This window comes from Vidua macroura, chromosome 4 (assembly GCF_024509145.1).
Source record: "Vidua macroura isolate BioBank_ID:100142 chromosome 4, ASM2450914v1, whole genome shotgun sequence".
Lineage (NCBI taxonomy): Eukaryota > Metazoa > Chordata > Aves > Passeriformes > Viduidae > Vidua > Vidua macroura.
In genome coordinates this window covers 2,673,203-2,696,222 of record NC_071574.1, presented here as the reverse complement: position 1 = coordinate 2,696,222, position 23,020 = coordinate 2,673,203, and the positions used below count along the sequence as shown (strand labels likewise).

Here is a 23,020-nt window from a genome sequence, read left to right as displayed (position 1 = left end):
CTCTGAATCCTTTCATACCTCCAGCCCAAGAGAAATGGGATGGAAAGACCAGTCAGGAGGCAGGATATGAATGATCAAGATTTTTTTATTGTGTGGAACAAAATTAACATCAGAAAACTAGTCCCCCCATTCCCAAGGTCCAGGTGTGAGCCCACCCTGGCATCACAGAGAGTACCTGAGCACAGAGGGAGCTGGCAGCCAGCACGGTCCCACTCCCACCTTCCCAAAGGCCAGGCCCATGGCAGCCACCAGTGCTGTGCTCTGGAGGAGCTCAGCCACCTCCCTGCTCCATGGAGTTTAATCATCCTCCATTTCCAGTTTAATGCTCCCTCTGCATTGCCTGGGTCTTATTTTCTCCTCTGGGCATGAGTCACATTTGGGTTGGGTGCAGGACTTCACACTGTTGGATGTGTACAGTAAGTACTCAAAACTATTGACACTAAACTCAGTGTTTTCTCCATCCACCTCCTGTGTCTCACGCCTTCAGAGAACTCAGGAATTCACCTGAATTCCAGACTTTTGGCATTTCAACACTCTTTACAACTCCTGCCATACTTTAGGGGATACCAACAAGGAAAAGCAAGGAAATGGGTCAGGAAGCTGCCATGGGGGGGCAGAAGAGCAGAGAAGAGTAGAAATTGGGTGGCTGAACATGCCAAGTCCTGAAAGGATCTAGGAGAGATGATTCATGGTACAAAGCAGTACCAACCATGTCAGTACCTCAGCTCCAAGAAGCTTTTTCATGTGGTTTCAGACAATCTAATGACTACAAAATCCCCTCCAAGGAATTAACCACTATCCCCTAACAACATCCGTACAAACCCCAGTGCATTTATCACACCACTGCATCCCTTTCCTATGAACTACGGGACATTCTGTGGTCTCAGAGACTGCAGGAGGTGCCAGCAGGAAAAGGAGTAAACACTCCTGTGACATGAGAAAGCCACCACCACTTTTTGGCCTAGCAAAATTCCTTGAGGGAATAGTAACAAAAAATGATGAAACCTCTCTGAACTGTATGTGCAATTAACATTTCTAACAGATGAGAAGCGTTCCCACTTAGTTTTGATCCAACAAAAAGTGAAACGCCAGGTTTATTATAACATTTCCATGTGCGCAGGTGGAGAGGTGGATCCAAGTGGCCCTAAACCTCTGCCTGATGGGGATCGGGCCCAGCCCCTAAAGCACAGATGGGAACAGAACATTCACAGCTTGGTTTGGGGTGTCCCTGTGCAGGCTAAGCCCCTGGTCAGAGCCCTGAGCCAGGGAAATGCAGGGAGAATGTGTTCGCTGGTGGCCCACCTGCCCTGCTCGCACCATCGCCCAGGGTTCCCAGGATGAGCCAGCCTGTCCAGGGCAAACGGAAAAGGTGAAATGGGATTTCAAGTGCAGCCAGATGTGAGGAATACCAACACTCCTGTTGGGTTTCAGGGAGCCTTTGCTCAGCAGCAGCACACACCCACGCAACACACGTGAGGGTGAGAACGTTCCTGACTTCCACATGTGGACAACAGCTCTGGTTTGGGCAGGGGCTCCCAGAGTCCTGAGACTGCTCAGGCACACCTTGGGGCTGCCCCATGGGACATTCCCAATGGAATTCTCCTTAGCACAGGCTGATTTAAGGGCTCAGACTGTTTTAGTAACAGGAGATTCTAAACACCAAGAAGCTGCTTCCCATCCGACCTCCAAAGCACATGGGCAAGCGTCTTCACATTCCCCCTGAGCAACTCCAGAAACACCATCAGCTACAGCCGCTGTTTGTCACCTCTGTGCCACCCGTTCCCTACAAGGGGCTGCTGGAATACTGCTGGATGAGCCGCTGGTGGCAGGGGTTGCAGACACGCTCAGGGTTGATGCTGGACGGAAGGGGCAGCTCGTGCACCGAGCAGGCTTCACAGAAGGTGCCCCCACAGTTCTTGCAGATGTTCTGGAATGCAGGGAGAGGACAGAGCAGTCAAGGAGAGGTTCAGGTCTTGGCAGATCAACTCGGGGAAGAACAAACACTGAGCTAAAGAAGGGAAGAAGCTGCTAAGGGGGAGGAAAACCAAACCACTGAACAGGGCAGAGCAGGGAACCATCACCCCATCAGCATTTAACAAAGTTCTGTTAAGGGCAGAGGGGCCTGCAAGGGCTCATTTCTTGGAACACGTCACCAGCAGCAATCTGATTCCACAACAAAAAGCAGAGGGAACTCACAGTCACCGGGTGTGGGAGATGGCAGTTCAAGCCCAGGACTCACCTTTCTTTGGCTCCGGCTGTCCTCCTCCTGGCAGAGCTGGCAGATCTCGGTGTGTCCAGGCCCCGACAGCTGCTCCTAAAGCCCGAGCCAAAACCAAGACATTCCGCTTTACACGGCTCCTGCGGCAGAGCTCGGCAGCAACAAGGGGGAACTAAACATGGTTTTCACTGGGAACAAGCTGGGGGCAGCAGAAATTCCCAGTGCACAAGACAGCACAAGGCATCCCAGTAGCTCTCTGGGGGTCTGACTGTGCTTTGCCAGGAGCACAGAGGAGAAGGAGCAGATTTTGGTCCAGCTGATTTACAGGAAAAGAGCAAAAAAAGGAGAATCACCCACCTGCTCTTCCTGCAGGCCGCTGGGGGACCTACAAGGGAACAACAGCATCACTTGGAGCTCGCCTTCCCTCACCAGAGTCTTTAAATAAAACATGGGTGCTATCAGGGAATTCCCTCATCCCGTTTTTAAAACCCTCCTCAGATTTTTGAGTAGCATTCCTGGTTCAATGAGAAGAGCAGAAGAAAAAATTGCAAAATGCCCTCAGGAGAGCAGAAGAGAGGGAGCATGAACACAGCAAAGACTGTCGAGGTGCTAGAGCAGAACAGTTTGCTTTAAACACAGGCCTGCAGGTTTGATCCCTACCCCTGCTGTGAAACACAGCAATAAAGCACCACAAGGCCTGTAACCCATCAACCTGACCCTTACTTGCTTAAACACTCCAGGTGAAACAGGGGTAAAAACCATCTCAGGCCTGGAAGGTTTTTAGTATCTGGCAAAGCAGATTTGAACTGCTTTATGCTATTTTAAGAGGATATTTTCCTGATTAACTCAATGGAGAGTGCCTCGAGGGCACCACAGAGCCCTGGCAGTCAGAGCACTTCCAGTGGGCTGTTCCATCCTCAAGCCAAAGCTTCAGCACTGAGCTGTGCCCAGGGGCTTTGAAAACACCTTTTAACTCCTAAAACTAAATACTCAAATCCTGCAGCAAGAATCCTCCTCTGTAATAATTCAGCTTGGAGACAAGTGACCTGAACCACAATTTTACACATCTTCTTAAAATCACACTTGAAGTTCTCTTTCCCCAACAGTTTCTCTTTAGGAGGTCCTAACACCCTTCTCCTTTCCCTCACCAAAGATACTTTGGACATGAGTTCCAAAGGTCTTGCATTTGGCTTGAGTCAGAAAAAATAGTAAACAGCAGATTTAGATAGGGAAAAAAAAATCAAAGATAAATGGGAGAGACACAGAACTTTCCCCATCTGAAAGCACTGATGGCAAACAAGAGAATCTCTTCCTTCCCTTTGAGAGCTATGGAAAAGCAGCAGAGAACTCAACAAAGGGCATGAGGTTAGAAATCCTTAAAAAGGGAATTTGGACTATTCCAAACTCCCCATTGACACAGAAATTGGAGAAGGGAAAGCAGGACTTGGGAAAGGAGAGGTAGAGATGAGATTTGTTTCCTTCCTTACCTGTGTGGCAGGTCACTGTTCTCTCTCAGTGGCTGCTTCAGTTTAGCATTTTCTTCCTGGACTTTCAGCTTCCCATCCTGCCAAAAAGAAACACTCACCCATCAGCTGCACTAGAGGAGAACTCCAGTTTCACTCCTGCCACACTGCAAGGGGAGAACTGGCACTGCTATTTTGGGATACTGCTCTGCCCCGCCTTGGCACCAAGGGGTATCTGGGTCCCAATTTCCCCTGGGAGCAGCTCTCAGTGCCTTCTCTCTGCTGTGAGTAGAGGGGACTGTGCCTCTCCCGAGGTGGGCAGGGGTCCCGTGACCTCCTGCTGCCAGAAACATCACAGCCACCAGTTCTTATTTGCAGAGCAGAGGCTGAGAAGGAAGATGGCCTGAAGAGGTTTTGTAAAAGCTGACCAGAGACAAACTTTCCCATTCAGCAAAGGAAAGAATCATCCTCTTCTCCCCACCTGAGATGCAGGTCACAGCTGAGCCACAAGGCCTAAAGCACTTCACTGACATTGTGTAATACTCATCAAAAAAGACAAAATGGTCTGCACCATGGAAGTACACCAGAGAGAAACAAAGAACTGCAGAACCCATCTCTGTTACTGCACAGTTCTCATTACAATTCTAACGGCCTGTTCAGAGTATAAAAATCTTCGCAAAGCTCCTCTGGTTGTGGCACATGAACAACAACCATTTACTGCCTGAGAAAGCTCAGTAAAAGCAAACAAGCCAAGGGAAACTGTACCTCAAACCCGAGCCAAAACCCAAGTCACATTACCTGTCTGAGCCAATTCTTTGGGCCTTTTTTGCTTTCTTGGCTGCGCTGGTGACTGTGAGACCATCTGTCTCTTTCCCGCCTTAGCTCCAGTTCTAGGTGGCTCCTGGAATGCCAGGTGGAATTGTGAATAAAGGACGGTTTTGGGACACTCGGCATTGACAACTGATGAGCTGTTTGACCCTTTCTTCACACCCCTAACTCAAGAGCTAAAACTGCCTCTTGGAACCCAAAGCTGTCTCGCAGTGTGTTCAGCCATAATATGTCAGGATGAAAAATCCACAAGTCCTTCATCTAGTTCTGGCACCATTTAGCATCCAACTAATGCAAAACCAGACCCATTTGCCCATGTCCTCCTAAGCTCACCCATGCACACCCAGGACCTCACACCAACTGCTGACCAAAGCCACTTGTGCTTGTTTAGAGCAGCTTTTTGAAAAAAGAAACAAAAAGCTGGGCCAGGAGGGGAAGAAGGAACAAAAACCTCAGTGTATCCAGCAATGCTCCCACAGAGTTGATCTCAGTGACCCTGCAACAAGACACAGATGGGTCAAGGCTGCAAGAGATGCTCATCTCTTTTAAGGAAAGAGATTTGTCTGTGTCCCTGACACTGCTCAAGTGATGAGGCTGCAGGGGAAGATGTGATGGCTTTTGACAAGGTCTCTGTTTGGCTTCCAGCAAAACTAAGAGCAGTTTCAACAGGGAAAAAATCCGTGTCAAAGTACTGTGTGTCAGATAAGACAACCAAAATCAACCACTGCCCTTGCTCCAGCACCTTCAGTGTTTGCTCCAGGCAGAGACTTGGCTGCTCAATCCCTGCCCAGGAGCAGCAAATTGTTAATGTTAGCTTTGGATTCCAAGTATCACGGAATCACAGGAGGTTTGAGTTGCCAAGCACCTTACAGACTGTCTTGTTCCACCCTGTGCCATGGGCAGGGACACCTTCCACTGGATCAGACTGCTCCAAGCCCTGTCCAACCCAGCTTGACCACTTCCAGGGACAGGGCATCCACAACTACTCTGGGCAGCCTGTGCCAGTGTCCAAGTGATGATGTTACCAAGTATTTCCCTCCCTGGAGTTACACCTCGTGGCATCTAACACATGACTTGCCTCACTCCCTTCTCCATCCCCTGCTTCCTTCTGCCACCATCCCACCTGCTCTCCCCTGGACACAGCACCAACAGCCCAGAAAAGAGGTTGGAAAAGGGTCTCTTCACCGCTGCCTGGTGAGCTCTTCCACTTCCAGCTGGAGGCTGTTGATTTTGTCCCCAAACTCCTGCTTGAAGAGCCGGTTGTCCTGCAGGGCCAGCTGCCGGTCCTTCTCTGCCTGTCGCAATCTGGATTTGAGCCACATGAACTTGTGATAAAAAACAAAAGCCATGGTGGGGAGGAAGACTGAGTTTAACCAACAAATAAAAAACCCAGTGAAAAGGTAAAGCCAAAAAAAGAGAATGGTAAAAACAATGGAAAGGAAGAAAAAAAGTTCAAAGCAAAGCAAAATGTAGGTGAACCAGGCAGAAGCTCTCGTTTTCAATAGTTTTTATTCTATCACTACAGTTTACAGCCATTAGATGAGAAACAGAAAACATCACTTTTATCCAGATTCGAAGCAAACCTCAAGTACACAGAATTTTAAGTCCAATTGGAGTTTAATGTACGTTACATTTCAGCTTTGCACAGGCAACTGGAACTTGCAACATAGGTTGTAGCTACTCTATTGAGAATTAGTGCATGTTCCTGGTCTCTCCCATGGATGGACACTTGGGCTCAAGCCCCAGGCATCAGTACACTGCCGCACTCCCACTCGGGGCCTGACATCAGAAGCAGCCAGATCCTTAAATCTGGCACAGACCTCACCATCCAACCCCCTGTTCCTACAGCAGAACTGTGCCATGGGGCAGGGGGTTCCCACCCTAACCAGCTGTTCACACACCTGGATCAAAGCTTCCACCTTTCCCTTGGGATTACTTTGTCTCCAGGGAGTTAGGATGAGTTTCTAGTAGCAGGTTACTGAGGGGTGAGTTTATAGGTTCAAGCATGCGGCTCGGGTGTGGCAGGGAGGTTCCCAGCAGGGCTGTGCTGGGAGCTCGGGGAACAAGCCCCACAGCGGCCCACGCTCACACCCACGGGGACCAGGCTGAGCCCCGTGGATTTTTCAACACACCGAGGTGCTCCCTCCTGGTTTGTCACATTTGCCACCCACCACCCCAAGGAGCACCGTCCCATAGGTCAAAGGGAGAACTGGCACCAAAGAATTACTACAGGCGTCTCACCAGAGCAAAAAAACCCTTATTTGACACAGAGACTCCCTAAATCCAACCTTACAAAAGAAAAAAATACCTCGAGGAGCACTTATAAACCTAAAGCCTGTGAGAGGCCAGCACAGGGACTTCAGTGATCAGAGAATGTTAGTTTTTAATAGTTCAAGCTCCAGTTTTTGCACCAGGGTTTTAAACTGGCAATTATTTTTCCTATTAAGAGGCATTTCCAAGCTTTAGCTCTTGTTCCATTAGCAAATTCCATTTGTTTTGAGCAAGGCAAACTCACAAGAAAATGCAAGAAGTGTAAAAGGCAACTCTCTTCAGCCACCAACTACTTGGACAAGTAAATGGCAAGGACCAAATTCCCATCTCCACTCCCCACTGCTGCACACTGGGTTCCTTCTCCTTTTTTAAATGTGTTTTTGCTTCCTTTAAACAAAGATCAGATTATTTTTTATAAAACTGGTAACTTCCCTTTCTGGGAAGGGGAGAGACCTCCCAAAACACCTCTCCTCCACTTCCTTGGGTCAGGAAGGACCACAGGGTATGTCTGGAGGGATTCCTGGCAGAGGTAGAAGCACTGCAAAGGGAAGGAGGTTTCCACTGAACTTACCACTCTATCGTGTTACTCTAAGACACCTATAGCTACTAATTCTGGACACATGAAGTTTAAAGGAATAAGGATAAGTCCCCACCCTCCCCCCAAGTCCCTAAGGCAGAATCCAGGCAGGCTTGTTACGGGAGGGCCGGTGTTCCCGCAGCCGGGCCAGCATCGCGCCCGCTCGGCTCGGACTCGGGGCTGAACCCACAGAACAGAAAGAAGAGAACGGGGAACGGCTTGGGGCACGCACACAACTACTGTCAACAACTTCCAGGGATGCATTTCTCGTCTACTTCACAAAAGGGCAATACAGAGAAGGAGCTGACTGTCCCGAGCTGGCCGCGGTCCCGGCTGAGCCACGCACGCGCCGAGGGCTGTGCTGCCGCACGCGGCGACGGCAGCGGCTGGGCGCAGCCACCTCGGCCACTCCTGACGCGGTCCCGGGGTGCTCAGTGGCCAGCTCGTTGGTACTGCAACACGGTTTAAATGGCAGGGTTGGGGATTGTTACACCCGACTAAATCTCGGCAGAAAAACTCACTGATTTCAAAAACTCGGCAAATTCCAAATCAACTTTAGGTGACAATTAACATTTTAACAGTTGCTTTTAGCAATTCTCAAGTTCTCCCCTCATAAATGAGTTCTGATGTCAGAGCTGTGAGGTGGCCAGACATAAAAATGTCTAATGATGCTTCTGGATCAGTTTGTTTGCCGCACTATTTAAAGTTTTTGCCTGTTTCACCAAATCCTTTTCACTGTATAAGTAAGTCAGAATGAGGATGATGAGAAAACGGAAAAAATAAGAACAGCAAGAGAAAAAGAACACATGAATTAGCAGAGTAGGTATCATGAAACATTTTCAAACACAAACTTGTTCTAAAGAAAACCACCCTGTCTACAGAAGCCCTAAAATGAGAGCACCCAATGGAGTGCAATGCACTCCTCATTAACCAAGTCCCAGAGGTGCTGCTTCCACTGCTCCCCTCAGGCAGCTCTGTCTAGCAGAGCACTGGGACTCTCCCCTGGCCCATTCTGGATCCATGGGACACTACACTGAAGGACACACCAGTGGATCATGGTTCAAGTTTCCTGTCTTACCTTTGTTCCAGCTGTTTGATGGTGGCAGCCATCTGATTTGTTTTTTCTTCCAAGCGGCTGTTTAACTCACTCTTCTGTTTCACTCCCATGTCTGAACTCTGGGAAAAGGAGCAGTGGGGGTTTGTGTAAGGAGTAGTAAATCCCAGATAAACCCCCATAAATCATTTGGCACACGAAACAACAGGGCAGAAGGCAAAGAGGCAGGAAAAAGTGCTGGAAAAGCAAATGCCAGGTCAGTATTGCAAGGACAAATGCCTCGCCGTAGAGGTGGCAGAACAATGCCACCATCCATGAAGCTTCCTGGATATGGAAAATGCATGATGCAGCACCTGCTAAGACTCAGTATCTTAATATAATTCAGCTGCTTTGAACAAAGCCATTGGCTCATGGAGAGCAAAAGCAACTCTTTCCTGCTGTCAAGTTGATTTTGGGATCTGTTCTGAGCACTGTGTTGCTGCTTGGAGTCTGCTTGTGTCACCACACAGGAGTTACACCAGGAGCCCTCCACACCGGATTGTGCTGGAACACAAGCTCCTACAGCTCTTTTCACATCACAAAACCACCCAAGATGCTTTCTCCATCTCACACACGAATTTCTGCACCATGATGGATTTTTGTTCAGAAGAAATTGCATTTGTCTTTGCCCTCCACCATGTTCCAGTGTTCTCACAGCAGGACAGGAGTGCAACACGCAGCCTGTGACCCTTCCACACCCAGCACCTTTCCAACAGGCAGGAGGAATAAATGCACAGCAGCTCTCACTTTTGTCTGGAATTCCCTACATTTCCTTAGCTCCCTACCTGCAGCTTGAATGACAGTTCATGCTTTAGAGCCCTGAGATCATCCAGCTGCTGCCTGAGTGCCACCAGCGCATCCTGCTTTTCACAGACATCCTTCTCCAGCATCTTCATGGCCAGCTCCATCTCCTGCCGCATTCCAATCTGCGCCTCCAGCTCCTTCTCCACATCCTGGAACATAAGGAGCCCTCAGCATTTCCAGGAGGTGCCCTCATGACCCAGGGGTAACCACCCTTCCCTTCTGCCCACGCAGTCCCTACCCACGAGTGTGCTGCTGCCACAACTTCAGAGTCACAGGTCTGAAACATGCCTTAAGGAGAGCAACTCCCCGGTTTTCAGTCCAGTATCACAGCCAGGTGTGCAGCATGGCTAGCAGAGAGTCAGGGAATTCTGCATGGGCCTGTCTTTGGGATGGAGGGGTCTAAGGAAAGATTTTATTTCCTAGAGCAGATGTTATTTCCTTAATACCTTCAGGTCAGGCATTTTTCTCCCCACACATGTATCGAACAAGAGCTCAGCATGGCCGTGACCCTCTCCAGCCCTGTGGGGTGAGCCCAAAGTCCCCCTGGTCCTCACCAGGCGCAGCTGAGTCTCCTCCTTCAGCTGCTTCCGTGCCTCAGTCAGTGCCTGCCCGTCAGCACTTCTGTCCTTGGTGGCCTGAGGTAACAGACACAGTTCACTTGGTATTGCGTACTGCCAGCCCTCACTTGACCTCGTTACTGGCTTTTCCCCAACACTTGGAATTCTGCAACAATTCAGGACAAACCAGCGCAACTCCTATTTCCTGATTTGCCTGTTGTCCCCCCCACAGTAAGTCCCCCTCCCTCCTGTCCCCTGACACCTTGCCCAGTGAGCTGTAAGCTGTGGGAGCTCCTGGCTCCGTGCAGGCTCCCTGCTCCATCCCTATGGCCAGGAAGGATTCCCTGTGGCAGGGCCCATCTGCCATTCCTCTAATTCCCTGTGGGGTTTGTGTGAGACACACAAGGAAATGAACTCTGCTCCAAACAAGGCATTCAGGCTAGGCTTGCCCCAGGGCTCAGCAATCACGCACACACACACACACAAACACACCAACCTTACGGCTGGACTCCAGGATGTAGGAGCTTTCTTCCTTAACCCGCTCCATCTCTTCCTGCAGTGTAATGATCCTGTTGTTGGCAACTGCAAGCTGGGAACAAAACACAACAGTAACACACCAAAAACATACTTCACTTGTTTTTTTTTCTCTCTTGACCCCAGCAGATGAGGAAGATTTGGCTGGAAATGGAGGACAAGCAGCACACAGCACCCTTAGGGATGGGACACCTGGCCCAGAGGAATTCCCAGGGATGACAGCACTGCAGACCAACAGATTATTGTAAGTATATGGTCAAAGGCAAAAGGAACTTCAGAAACTCCTTTTGGCTTTGTAACTCACAACTCACGTAAGGCTCACGCACGGGAGCAGCGCAGAGACATTCCAAGGGATCCTGTGACAAACCCGAACAGAACTCCCAGAGCTCAGGCCCAACACGCGCGCGGCTGTGACGTGTGACACAGCTCATCACCTGCCCCCCGCCTGGCACAGCGCCTGCGCTGTCACCGCAGCCTCGCTCTGCACACGCTGCACGCTTCCCTTGGCAACTTCACTGCCAAACCCCAAAAACACTGCAGTCACCACTGCAATTCACCTCCTGGTACCACACCACTGTGCAGGTAATACACCAAAAGCCACTCATTGCGTCAGGTAAGACCTCCTGCCATCCATCTGCCAGGGAACTGACCCCAAAACATTTTATGCCATTCATGCCATCAGTAATGAATTGTAGACCCATGTTAAAACACAGACTGCACCTATGCCTCACGTACCCGCTGTTTACCATGCTCAGGCTGGACATCTCACTTATGATATTTTTTCCTTTACTTTTTGCAAATTTACATAAACATACAGTTGATTTTCCATCTTGTGTTCAGTAGTGACATCCAGTGAAATTCCTTGGCAGGTCAGCTATTTCAGTGCCATCATTTAACACCCCTCATTCTGTACACCAGACATCTCAAAGGAAGCCCTCCCTCCCTGGTTAATCCCTAACTCCCAAAGGCCAAAGCATCTGGTCATTTTCCATGACACTTACCTCCTCGGTCAGCTTGGTGTTGGATTTCTCCAAAGCATCCACCTTGGCCTGCAGGTTGTTTACTGTAGCACTGTTGAAGACAAAAAACCCTACAGTAATTCCTTCACTTTTTAAAATCCTATTTTGTCTTTTGTTCTACAAAATATATAATAAAGAGCCAAGAGAACATGTGTTACCTTAGATGTCTATTGAGTTCTTCTACATAGTTCTTCTGGTCCAAAATAGCAGTTATCTGACCATCTCTGGAAAAAAGAAACAGGGCAGCCTGGAACACCTGAACACATATTCCCAAGAGGGGAGCAGCAAGACAACTGTGTGTGCACCTACCCTTCACTGCCTTTTGTGCTGTTCCCATCTTTCAAATACATGGAGAAATCGATAACTCCGACCTGGAGAAGGAAAATTTGCATTTTGCATTAAACACTTGGTTTCTAAGGCCAACCCACTGTTGCCAGGTGTGGAAGTTTCGAGTTAGGACATCAGCACCTGTAGCACTTCAGCAAGGGTTCATTATATCAGTAAGCTATGCAAAATTAATGCATTTTTCCAGCTTAAATGAGCAGAACAAACCCATTAAGTGAACACCCAGTACCTGGGAGTCCAGGTCCTCTCCCTTCATGCAGAAATTGGCATCGATGACATTCAGACCTACAAGGAGGCCAGCAATGATGGCACCCTCCTCCTCCATCATCAGTGCATTGGGCTCGTAAAATTCACTGTGGGAAGAGGTACAGAGGAGTGAGATGGGAAAGGTGATCAGGATCTTACAAGAGAGCAGAAGTGAACCTAACTGAAAGAGTCCAGCACTCACCTGAGAAGATCCTTTCTGTTAATCAAGGCTTTCATGTACTCGGAAAGTTTCTTCTGCATCAGAGCCAGGCGAAGCCAAGCTCTTCCTCTGCCCACAGGCGTCCTGCAAAGGCCAGAAACAAACATTTCCAGACACCCTGCAAGGCACAGTCACCAACAGCCCTAATAACCCCACCCTACCTCAAGTTTCTGCACTTCTAAGACAGAGCTGGCACTGGTGCAGAGAAATACAAGGTATGTAAGCACAAATAGGTGCAGACCGATTAAACCAACACTGTTTGTCTCTTTAACTCATGATGTTTGTGTTGCCATACTAAAAAGATATCCCTGGCTTTATCCCTGCTGGACGCTGCCAGACAGATCAGCTGCTTCAGCTCATCACCTTCTGAGTCATAACCAGTTCTGCCTAAGTCACAGGAACATGCACAAACAAACCAGCACAGCTGCCCAACACCACTCCTTGCGGTGGGTTGGGCTGGATGGCAATCCGGCCAGACACTCAGAAACACCAACTCAGTTCTGTTCTCCTCATGTGCTTTGCTCCTGAACGCCCTCACAGGATGCCACGGGCTTGAGTGCCAGTCCTTCCCCTCTTTTCTCCCGGCCACCGGGAGAACGCCGCTCCAACACCCTGACCTCACCTGGCACGAGCAGCAGCAGCCCAAGGAAGCCACGGCCAGTACTGCCCACTCCTGACTCACTAACAGGAGCTGGCACTTCCAAAGGGTCCCTCTGAACTTTAGAAACACACCCTAAAACTGTTCTTTACTTCCATTCATTTCCTATTACAACGCTCTACAACAGGAAGAGGTACTAGGAGCTCTGGCACAGCACTGGTCCTGTCAGCTGCTGCAGGAGTCCTATACACACCTCCAGGAAAAGCACTTGTCTGTATGAACATGACTAAATACTAACCCAAAAGCAATTTATTGAATTTATCCACCTATTCTTTCAGCAAAGATGCCTCCATCCTTAGTCCTGATCCTTATAACAAAAGCTTCCTTACCCATTTTTTCTATTCCAAGCTAAAAGCTTCTCAGTTTCTCTTACCATGACATAGGCAAGCCTGAATGTGATGTCTGAAATTCCCACAAAACTTGTACAAGTAATATATGCTTCGTGTGGCTTTTTGCCTCCCCTCTTTAACTAAAACTACTGTCTTCTCCAGCTTGGTGCCTAAGCTTTCCTCTCACATACACTTTACCTGAAGTTATTTACAAGAAGAATTACCTACGTCAGCAACAAAACTATTTAAACTGTTATAACCTTCCTGTTAATTCCCTTCCTCTTGAGTCTGACTTCAGAAATGCTCAATAAAAGCTGTTCCCATTCTTGAGGCACAAGCAGTAAATGCACTGCTGCCCAAAAGTTGCCATGCTCTTAACAGAGCAAGAATGTATCCTGTGCTCTCCTGCTGCAGATCCTTGATGAAGAGTAAGAGAGCAACGATCCGTTTTTATCTGGAGAAGGTGACAGATGTATTCCTGAAGGTTCTGTTCACCGTTCCTTCTCTTCTTCAGGATCCCTCTCACAATAAAACCCATATTATGTACTCGTGCAATACAGGAGTGTACTTACTTCAGCCCTGGGAGATCCTTAACACTTGCTGTAATCTCTGCAGCCTCAGGAACAAGTTTTTCTACTAATTCTAGAGGTCCCCAAAATGACTTATTTTGCCCAAGAAAAGTCTTTTTGGCTAAAAAACAAAAAGAAATAAAAAATGAGCCCATTAGGCCTGTGCTGATATAACACAAACTGATATAACTGATATAACACTTGTTCTCAAACAAGTGAACAAATTAGCCAAATCCTGCCAGGATGGTTCCTCTGGGGCTGCTGCTGGGCAGACACTTGGTATCCTGGAATCTCAGGATGGTCTGGGTGGGAAGGGCCCTAAAGACCACCCGTTTCCACACCCCTCTGCTTCCCATCCCCAGCTACTACCAAGCAAGGGCAGCAGCTAAAGGCCAGTCCGTACTTGGCCATTTGAGCTGTGACTCAGGATTCACAGTCAAGCAGATGCTCTGCTTTAAAAGCACACAGACCAAACCCTCTGTTTAGGCAGAGCTATTAAGAAAGTTGCAGTTCCTCTTCCAGCAAGGGGACGCATTGCTAAAGCACAAGGAAGTGCAGACAAAGGAGTCACGAGCTTGCCACAAGCCAACTGAATCCATGATCACTGAGTTATACCCAAGACAACTGAACCGCTGTTTTCAACACAGCAAAGCACCTGCAGTGCCTCAGTTTCCCCCTCCAGCAGGTTTTGTGCCTCGCTCGGGCCTGCCCAGGGCATTGTGGTAACAGCAGCGAGTGTGCTCAGCCTCTCCTGGGGCCCGTGCAGGCTGCAGAGATGTACTTAAAAGAATAAATCCTTCTCATCTAACAAGGCAGCTAACAAAGGCAGTAAAAGTGTTTGTTTCCCTCTGTTGACTGTGAAGGCAGACCACAGCAATTAGCTCAGGTGCTGGTATCTGTATTGCAATATAGAAAGTAAGGTGAGCTGAGTGTCTGGGAATCTTTTCACTGTTTTCAGGACATTTCTTTAAACTTCTTCAAGCTATTTCATATTCAAAAATCCTTTCTTATTTTAAACAGAATTAGAAGGGAACAAAAAAGATTAAGTCAGAGAAAAATTGTATTAATGTGTCCTTTCTAAATACATATTTTTGTATCAGTACTAAGGGGAACTTTCTGAAAGTCTTCCCTTGTTTTTACTCTGCAGAGCTCTGCCCACGCTGCTGCTCCCCAGGGCGGGCCGTGCCCAGCCCGGGTTACCTTTGAGGCCGTGCTTGAGGCAGTGCTCCATCACCACGAAGAACTGCTGCAGGGGCGCGTAGTCCGAGTCCAGCGTGCGGCCCAGGTTCAGCGCCGACTCGATCAGCCCCTTGATGCTCAGCTTGGCCATGTTCATCAGGTTCATGCGCTCGTTAGCCATGAGGTAATTCGGGTCTGCAACAAAGGAAGGAAACTGCTGGTGAGCAACAAAAGCTGGTTTTATTACAGTAAACACCCCACCTTGCTCTTTTGTTTCCTCAGCTTTGAAGGCATTTTTAGGACAGCGAGTTTCACAGGAGGCACTCTGCAGGCCTTTTGTGGAGAAAAATCAACATCAACTAGCAGTTTAGGGCCAAAGCCACAGTGGCACGGGAATAGACAATGTATCATACTGAGGGTGCCCTAATACTTCAAATAACTACAGGAGCTCCCTATTTTCAAGAAAGACATTTGGAGCCTGGTGTTCATCCTGTGCTTTGCACCTTGACAACACGTCTCTGGCCATCACTTGTTCCAACTCACATCCCCAGCTACAAACTGGTAGTAATCCTCCAGCTGTGGTTTGTTCTGGTTCTTCCATCTAAAGATGACCTTGGACCCCCTCACACTTAATCCAGCAACATGTGTCTCTATCGCAGCTTGCTCTTCCTCAAGACTATTTTTTTAGGCTTAATGTAATATGGAGCCAACTCCCACTTCCCTCTCTTGGTTTAACACTGCCACTGGTTTTCACCAGTGAGGAGCTGATCTTCATGGCTCTTAACAGGTCATACTAAACCCCCAAACTCAGATATGTCCCAGGATTACATTCTTCCTCTTCCACATTATAAACATCCAGACCTTTAGGCCTGCTCATCACACCCAAGTTTTGAGCTCCAGGTCTCGGGTGCAGGCAGTTTCATCCCGGTAAATCCCCCGTTTATCCAGGGCTGCTGCCAACAGCCAGGGACCCTTGAACCAAGCTGCGGCCTCCACGAGTTAATTAACTACTCCTGGCAGAGACCTGACCTGAGGGTATCTCAGACTACAGATCTCAGAGGCACCTTGTGAGCACCCACCCACCAGCCAGAAAGAGAGGCAAGAGCCCAGCTAATACACCCACAGCCGAGTGCACGTCACTGTGGGCTGGGAAAACCCAGCACAGGGAGACAAAGAGCTGGGGCAGCACCAGCATCCAAACCTGATAGCACAGCTCATTTGTTCAGTCCCTCCAAAGTAGCTCAGGACAGCACTTCTCTCATTCCCCTTCTTCTTCGGAGTGAAGCAGCAGCACAAGTCTCCTCCTCTAAAATTATTTCCGTAGTTTAAAGAACTTCCAAGTACTCACTTAGGAGTGCAATGCTCAGAGCAGCACTGGACTGCAGAAAGACTGAACTCTGTGAGGTGTTTTTACTTCCTTTCAGGATTACTGCTGCCTGAGGGTGATGGGTCTGGCTGCTCTGAAGGTACCCTGAGCACATGACCTGCTCTGGATTTCCAATCCCTTTTATGACCTACAGTGTAGCTAACAGTCACCATTACCAGGAATGGAGACTCAGAAAAAAATCAGGCACAATACTGCCAACACAGAGACCTCCTCCTCATCCTCTCTCATCACATTTCCTCACTGGCCAAGGCCGCTGATCTGATGGGTAGTAAGGCATCCACAGTGACTCTGCTTGGGTGGCAAACCCATCCCTAACACAGAATTAAAGGAACTGTACAAGAGAACACCAAAGAAAATGTTCATTTGGCCATGGTTATTGGCTAATTTCAACAGAAGAATATTTTCACCATATCACACTAATCCAAGGTTTCCACTTCCTTAGTCTGCTGTGAGCAACGGTGCTCTGCACGTGCAGTTTATCCAAGATTCTCATCTTGCAAAGCAGTTAGCTTATATAGTGTGAAACTGGATAAAATCCAGAAGGTTTATTCCAAAAATTAAATGCTAACTAATTAGTACTCTTGCTCTATGTACTGCATCATGCACATCTTTAAAGAAGGCAGGGTAGGCAGGCAAGGCTGACTTTTACACAGTAAAACTCTCAGGCTGGCTTTAAGCTGGGACAAGTCTGATCCTGGTGTGCTCCATCTGAGCCGGTACCTTCTCCAACTTCCTTCTGCCTCTAAGTGCAAAACCTCTGCCTGGGCTTCCTACACAGCCCACATCATAAAACTCAAAAAGTAAATTCCCAGCCCTTGAACTTTGCCTTTGCACAGGGTTTGGGTTCCAAATAAAGCAATGTCCTCTCAGGACATTTTGTTATTTAAATATTGCAGCTTCTACAGAATAGACATCTTTTCTAACCAGCTGCTTCCATGAAGATGTTTCCAAAAGCATTTGTAACATTTAAACAAATTACAAGATTCTCAATCTGTACCCAGGAATCTGAAAGTCAAGAGAGAGTCAATGCAATACAGGATCTCAAAGGGTTAAGCTGTGACTGGTCTTGGTACTTCTCATTTGGTGACAATACATTTTATCACTTCTCATACTTACTCTAAAACAAGGAAGAAGCAACTAAACTGAAGCTAAAACTTGGATCAAAGGCAGGGAATGATGGGACACTGGAGAAGTGAACAAACCCACTGAAAGCAATGCCAATTCATTAGCACTGCATCATGGTTCTCCAACTTACATCAAGAAGACCAGCTTAAAGTAACCTGAAATTTAACACGGCTGCTTCCTTGCGGCAGAGAAACACCTCTCACCTGACAAAATAAATGCAAAACAACTTGTACAGTATTTTATGAAAAAAAAGAAGTCTCAAGCCCCTCTTTTTTTTTTTTTTCCTGAAAGCCTGCCTTGGAAAATGCCCTTTTCTGGGAAGCAGCACGGGCTGTTGTGCCAGGAAACGAGGACATTGCCTGTGGCTGAGGAGGCTGCGGGCAGCACCCGGGCACAGAACCAGCACAGCAGTTAAAGGCACCACGGTGGAAGATGAGCAGCAAGGACCATGCTCAGTGCATGAGAACATCAGCCTTTTGTGCTGCAAAAGCCTGAATCCCAAGCAGGAGCAGTTTGTATGTAATCAAAGGACCAACTTGCTTGACTACTTGCAACATTGAGGATTCAACTATTTCACATTTGCACAGTTTCTGAAAAACCAAGAAAGAAATGCTACAAATTTGTCGTTTAGTACTTCACAAGTTCCAAAACAATTCACAATGCAAGTTGTAGAATAATCTTTGCCAAGCCTTGGCAAATGCTGCCACAAAATCTGAAGAATCTAGACAGAAATACTGTAGAAGATCTAAAGCTTCAGAGTGATTTCTGAAATATTTTTTAAAATTCAGCTTCCTTATGTTGCTGCAACCTTTTAAGCTGTGCTTCTGCCAGGCTCAGCAAACTACTGCCTCTGAAAGCATTTAGGAGAAGGCAAATAGCCCTTGTTATCTACTTCTTCTACCTCCACTTCCAGTCAAAATAGTAAAAAAGACCACAAACATTTATTTAAGCAACACCAAGAAAATGCAGGAAAGCCACAGCTACTGGCACTGGAAAGGGAAACTAACTGCATTTTGCACTCAGGCTCAAAATAATAGTGCAGAAGGCAACGATTAGCACAAACAAGAGCTGTGAGATGTGGGTGTGGAACGCACCTTCGGAATCATCGCGCAATTGCTCCACCACATCTGTCAAATCCTCCCAAGAGTCTTTGCAAACAGCAAAAGGAAAGGAAAAGAAAGAAAAACGTCATGCAAGGCGTGATCTAAAGGAAAGATTCAAAATCAAGGTGTAAGAAAAGCATAACTGAAAGGGAGATTTGCATCATACAAGACTTAATTCATAGTGGCAAGAGATCTGCAAGTCAAAAAGGTTCATTAGTCTGCACAAAGCAATAGAGCAAAGCATTTTTCTCCCAGAGTCAGACCAGGGCAGGCTTCAGAAAAGCTGCAGAAGTTTTGTTTCTGAATTAACACAAGCAGCATTTTTGTAAAGCACATCCTAAAAAGAAAAGCAACAAAAGCATTACTTTTATAAGATAAAAGCACTAAACTTGTGATATTTATGCAATGTCAGCTTTTCCTTCAATTTCCTCACATCCAGCCCCAAGAAGAGCTGCTGGCAGGGACACAGCCACACGTGAGAAGCAGGCACGTTCAAGGAAAACACATACTGAGGGCATTTTAAAGGTTCAGCAGAGGTTAACCTCTGTTATGACCCTCACCCCAAATGACAGATCCCACAGAGGTGACCCAGCTGAGCCCTACACGGGTCCCAGGCTGGTGATGATCCCCTAAGGACTCAGGGGAGCACCTCTCTCCTTGGTGGGGCCAGGGAGGTATCCTGGGAGAGGAGCAGGCAGGACAAGGAGAACTGGTTTCAGCGCACCCACTGAGTCCCTGTTCCAAACCCAGCGAGCCGAGCCAGACAAATGCCCCGGGACGCCGGGCATTTTTCACTCCCTACTTACGCACCCGCGCTCCCCAGCGCTAACCTGCCATCGGCAGAACGTCCAAAGCACGGCAAAGGCTCGGTCCCTCTTCCCCAGCCAACTGTGCCGACGATGTGAGCAAAGTCCAGAGGCTGCCGGGCCCTCCTCCCTCCCACACACCGCCCGCCTCCTGCCCCGGGAGCTGCGGCAGCAAGCGGGAGCCCCAGCGCCACTGGAGCTCGCACAGAGCTGAGCCCGTGTGCTGCAGCACCGCTGCCCGGCAGCCCCCGCACTCTGACACTGCGCTATGGAGACTTTCACCAACATTCCCCTGGGGCTGAGCACTACTACGGGAGCAACAAGGACCGTCCCTGGAGGAAGTCCCTGGTGGTGCTCTCCCCTACGTGCCACAGTGATGGCTTTTGTTGTCCCGTGGCAGGTGTTGCAGCTTCCCCAGGGCCAGGAGATAATCTCACTGCAGTGGACGGAGCTGTCTCTGATGCTTCCTGGGAGCCCGGGACTCAGATCCAGATGCTGATCATCCCAGAATCCCTACCTGCACACAGGAAGGGAAGCCACACACCACCACTGCAAGGTCTTTCATCTAATACTGAGAGGTTGGATCTTTTTCTTAACCCAAAGCATAAACAGGGAAGTACAACCAAAACAAGATTTACCAGAACCCGGGTAACAGGGACAGAGACAACTGACAGGCTTCATTTCATCTTTCTCATTTATTTTTAACCCTTAGCAAGTAACCCACATAGAGCTCGCAGAGAAGTATCTAGAGGAGTCAAATATTTTCTTCTCTTCTCTCCCTACAAGCCATAATCCCATCTTCCTACTAGCAGGAACTGCATGAATTTAAACTGATACTACGGAATTTGCATAGGTTTAGAGGCAAAAGCACACAATTAGCATTTTCTTACCTATTTTCATTCATTCTCCGTGCATCCACATGCACTTTGCATAGAGTTCATTTCTTCTTTTACCTTGTATATTTTCCCACTTGTCTGGAAATTACACCAAGCAACAGTGGGGGGAAAACATCTTCCCACAGGAGAATTACAAAGACCTGAAACTCTATAGTTTCCATGGTCCTTCTATGGGGTGTGAAAAACTCAATACTTTTGATTATGATAGAAAGTACTTAACTCACTATGTAGGACGTTTAGGAAACAGGATGACCAAGGCTTTTAACTCATTCCAACCAGATTCCCAGGAAGATTAGTATTATGGAACTGAATATCCCATTGGAATGAACACTCAAGCCAGTTCTTCAGGAAGGGACTGGAGAACTTGTCTCTAATATATTAATCATGAAAATCCCATCTGTTATTTGGACAACGGAGGGCTTTGCAGTCACTCCCTTGGCTCACACAGCAGCAACATCTCACTGAAGGAGCGGGGATACTTTCCCAAGCCAAAGAAAGCTTCTACAAGTAAACCCTGGGAGAATGGGACAGCATCAAAATTATTTATTATTTCACATTGCTGCTCAACGTTTACTTTGTTTTTAAAGGTTGAAGTTATCAGGCTAAAATAGAGCTGGGAGTCTAAGCCCTTCTGAACCAATGAACATCATCTCACACACAGCATCTGGATCTGAAGTTCCTCCAAAGACAGATGAACTAGAATCACAGTATCACAGACTGCCTTGGGTTGGAAGGGACTTTGAAGTTCATCCCACTCAACCCCCTGCCTCTGTCCCCTGCATGGGCAGGGACATCTTCCCCTATCCCAGGTTGCTCTAAGCCCCAACCTGGCCTTGGACACTTCCTGGGATGGGGCAGCCACAGCTTTTCTGGGAAACCTGTGCCAGGGCCTCACCACCCTCACAGGGAAGAGTTTGTTCCATCGGGAAGAAAAGGTCATCAGTGTTTAAATAGGTCAGGACTTTTAAAATTATTTTTAAGTACAGAAATTTTAAACAAACTCGTAAGGGGAGGCTGAGCCATCAGTCAAATAACCTAAAAAACCCGAAGGCATCAGTTTTGGGAAATGAAAACTGAGCTTGATACAGAAAGTCCTGAGTGATGCTGCCAGGTCAGCCCTGCTGCTGGGAAAGGCTTAGCCCAAATCTGGACAAAAACTCCTTTATTACGAAAAGGGAACCTCTGGTAGCATTACTACACTTAAATTGCATTCTGATATTCCTTACCTTAGAAATACATTTAGTAGCAAATAAAGAAGCCAAGGAAAAAAATTAGGTAGATGCTGTTCGTGTTATGGGAGGTACATAACTAATTCTTTCAGGTTAGGTTTGCCAACATGATGGCTCACTAACTGTTGACAAAGAAAAGGGATCAGCAAAGGGTTTCAGCACCAGGTTCAAACACCCTGCAAGCCCAAAATCAGGGAAGCCACCAGACAGTCTGCAGCCTGGAATGCCAGGAACCATCTACTCAGAACAAAAAACCATTTACTTTAAAACCCACTGCATAAAAATTCCATCTCTAAATATATACATAAACAGCAAGCCTTGCATACAGAAGAAAAGAGCAGTCAAAGATCTGCAACAAACCAGAAGGAAATGTAGTACAGACAACTTAAAAATTCCCACCCCACTCTCCATTACAGCTATGGGACAAATAAACAGCCAGTGCACATCACATGAAGTCACAGTTTAATCACACCCTAAATCTTACTCCCATCTCCACATGATTACCATCAAATAATTACCCGATTTCTCTATGTTGCTACTGTGTGCAGCTATATGGAATGTTTCTGCACAACCAGCCTGTTTTCAGAGGGAAACACATGACTAACTGCTATGGGAAATTTCTCATCCCATTTTAGTCCTTGACAGTTTACGCCAAGAAACTAAAAACCCAAACCCTTGGGTTTTTTCCCCCATCTTTCACTTCCCAGTTCGGTTGACACCCAAGTGGTTTCTCTGCAGCATTTGTGGCTCGCCACCTCTAAGGGATATAAACCTGCCCCAAACTCCCCAGCTCTGACTTCATTTTGGACTGACACAGCTTAAAAGAGCAAAGAAAACAACTCTTAAAGAGTAATTTCTGCATTGAAGTCTGGATTACACGACCTAACTGCTATTCCCAAGATTTATGACCACGAACACACTTGTAATTCATTTAACTTGCATTTACTGACTTCACATTTCTTCTATTAAATCAGGTGTCCAGCTCCTTCAAACTTCTCATCTGTTTAGGGGTTTCTATCACCAGATGTGTTTTAAGAGGCTTTTTCCAAATACAGAGTCATCTCATGTAGGTTTTTGTCCACACCTGAAAGGTCCCCGACACTCCCAGTGCAATTCAGATTTGTTTTCTAATGGGAAAGGCCCAAAGCACTGAAAAATTCCACCTCTGCCACAACTCTACTGTTCCTATTCCACACTACTAGAGAAACCCTAAACCCAAGTTAATTGTTGCCAGTTTGCAAAACAAAAGCATAACCATTAAGGTTATGCTGCTTCCCTAAATAATTTTGAGGTACAAAAAACACATGGATAGAAAATGGAGAAAAAAGGTCAAATCTGACTGATGATTCAATAATCAGTGCAACAGATTAATGGCCAGGAGGTTTTAAGAACATTTGCTTTTCCTGAAGAGCTCCACAACTCCTTGTCACAGCATTCTACACAAGCACATGTCAGGAACCAAAACCTTTAAATTATTGGTCAAAAAAGAAGAAAAAAATCTGACCTTAGCTTCTGCCCTATAGAAAAGATAATTCCATCTTTTCATATTATAAATTCTTATTCA

General features: G+C 47.3%; 1 protein-coding gene across 10 annotated transcripts in view; it reads right to left on the bottom strand.

Moving 5' to 3' along the window:
• Nucleotides 1-67: 67 nt before the first annotated feature.
• The window catches only part of RUFY3 (RUN and FYVE domain containing 3), a 31,740-nt gene continuing 8,787 nt past the window's right edge, over nucleotides 68-23,020 (bottom strand). For 3 of the 10 annotated variants that reach the window (XM_053976917.1, XM_053976915.1, XM_053976916.1), the window contains exons 2-18: nucleotides 14,932-15,105; nucleotides 13,735-13,852; nucleotides 12,158-12,259; nucleotides 11,939-12,062; nucleotides 11,674-11,735; nucleotides 11,523-11,588; nucleotides 11,347-11,416; nucleotides 10,308-10,400; nucleotides 9,809-9,889; nucleotides 9,236-9,403; nucleotides 8,436-8,533; nucleotides 5,695-5,814; nucleotides 4,480-4,582; nucleotides 3,706-3,782; nucleotides 2,576-2,603; nucleotides 2,240-2,314; nucleotides 68-1,927 (exon numbers count right to left, since the gene is read on the bottom strand). In XM_053976917.1, the coding sequence (XP_053832892.1) occupies nucleotides 1,784-1,927; nucleotides 2,240-2,314; nucleotides 2,576-2,603; nucleotides 3,706-3,782; nucleotides 4,480-4,582; nucleotides 5,695-5,814; nucleotides 8,436-8,533; nucleotides 9,236-9,403; nucleotides 9,809-9,889; nucleotides 10,308-10,400; nucleotides 11,347-11,416; nucleotides 11,523-11,588; nucleotides 11,674-11,735; nucleotides 11,939-12,062; nucleotides 12,158-12,259; nucleotides 13,735-13,852; nucleotides 14,932-15,091 (1,689 nt within the window). In that variant the 5' untranslated portion in view covers nucleotides 15,092-15,105 and the 3' untranslated portion in view covers nucleotides 68-1,783. Of the gene's footprint in view, nucleotides 1,928-2,239; nucleotides 2,315-2,575; nucleotides 2,604-3,705; nucleotides 3,783-4,479; nucleotides 4,583-5,694; nucleotides 5,835-5,999; nucleotides 8,093-8,435; nucleotides 8,534-9,235; nucleotides 9,404-9,808; nucleotides 9,890-10,307; nucleotides 10,401-11,346; nucleotides 11,417-11,522; nucleotides 11,589-11,673; nucleotides 11,736-11,938; nucleotides 12,063-12,157; nucleotides 12,260-13,734; nucleotides 13,853-14,931; nucleotides 15,106-18,516; nucleotides 18,571-19,335; nucleotides 19,358-23,020 lie in introns of those variants that run through there. The other 7 variants (XM_053976913.1, XM_053976914.1, XM_053976920.1 and 4 more) reach the window with 5 other exon arrangements.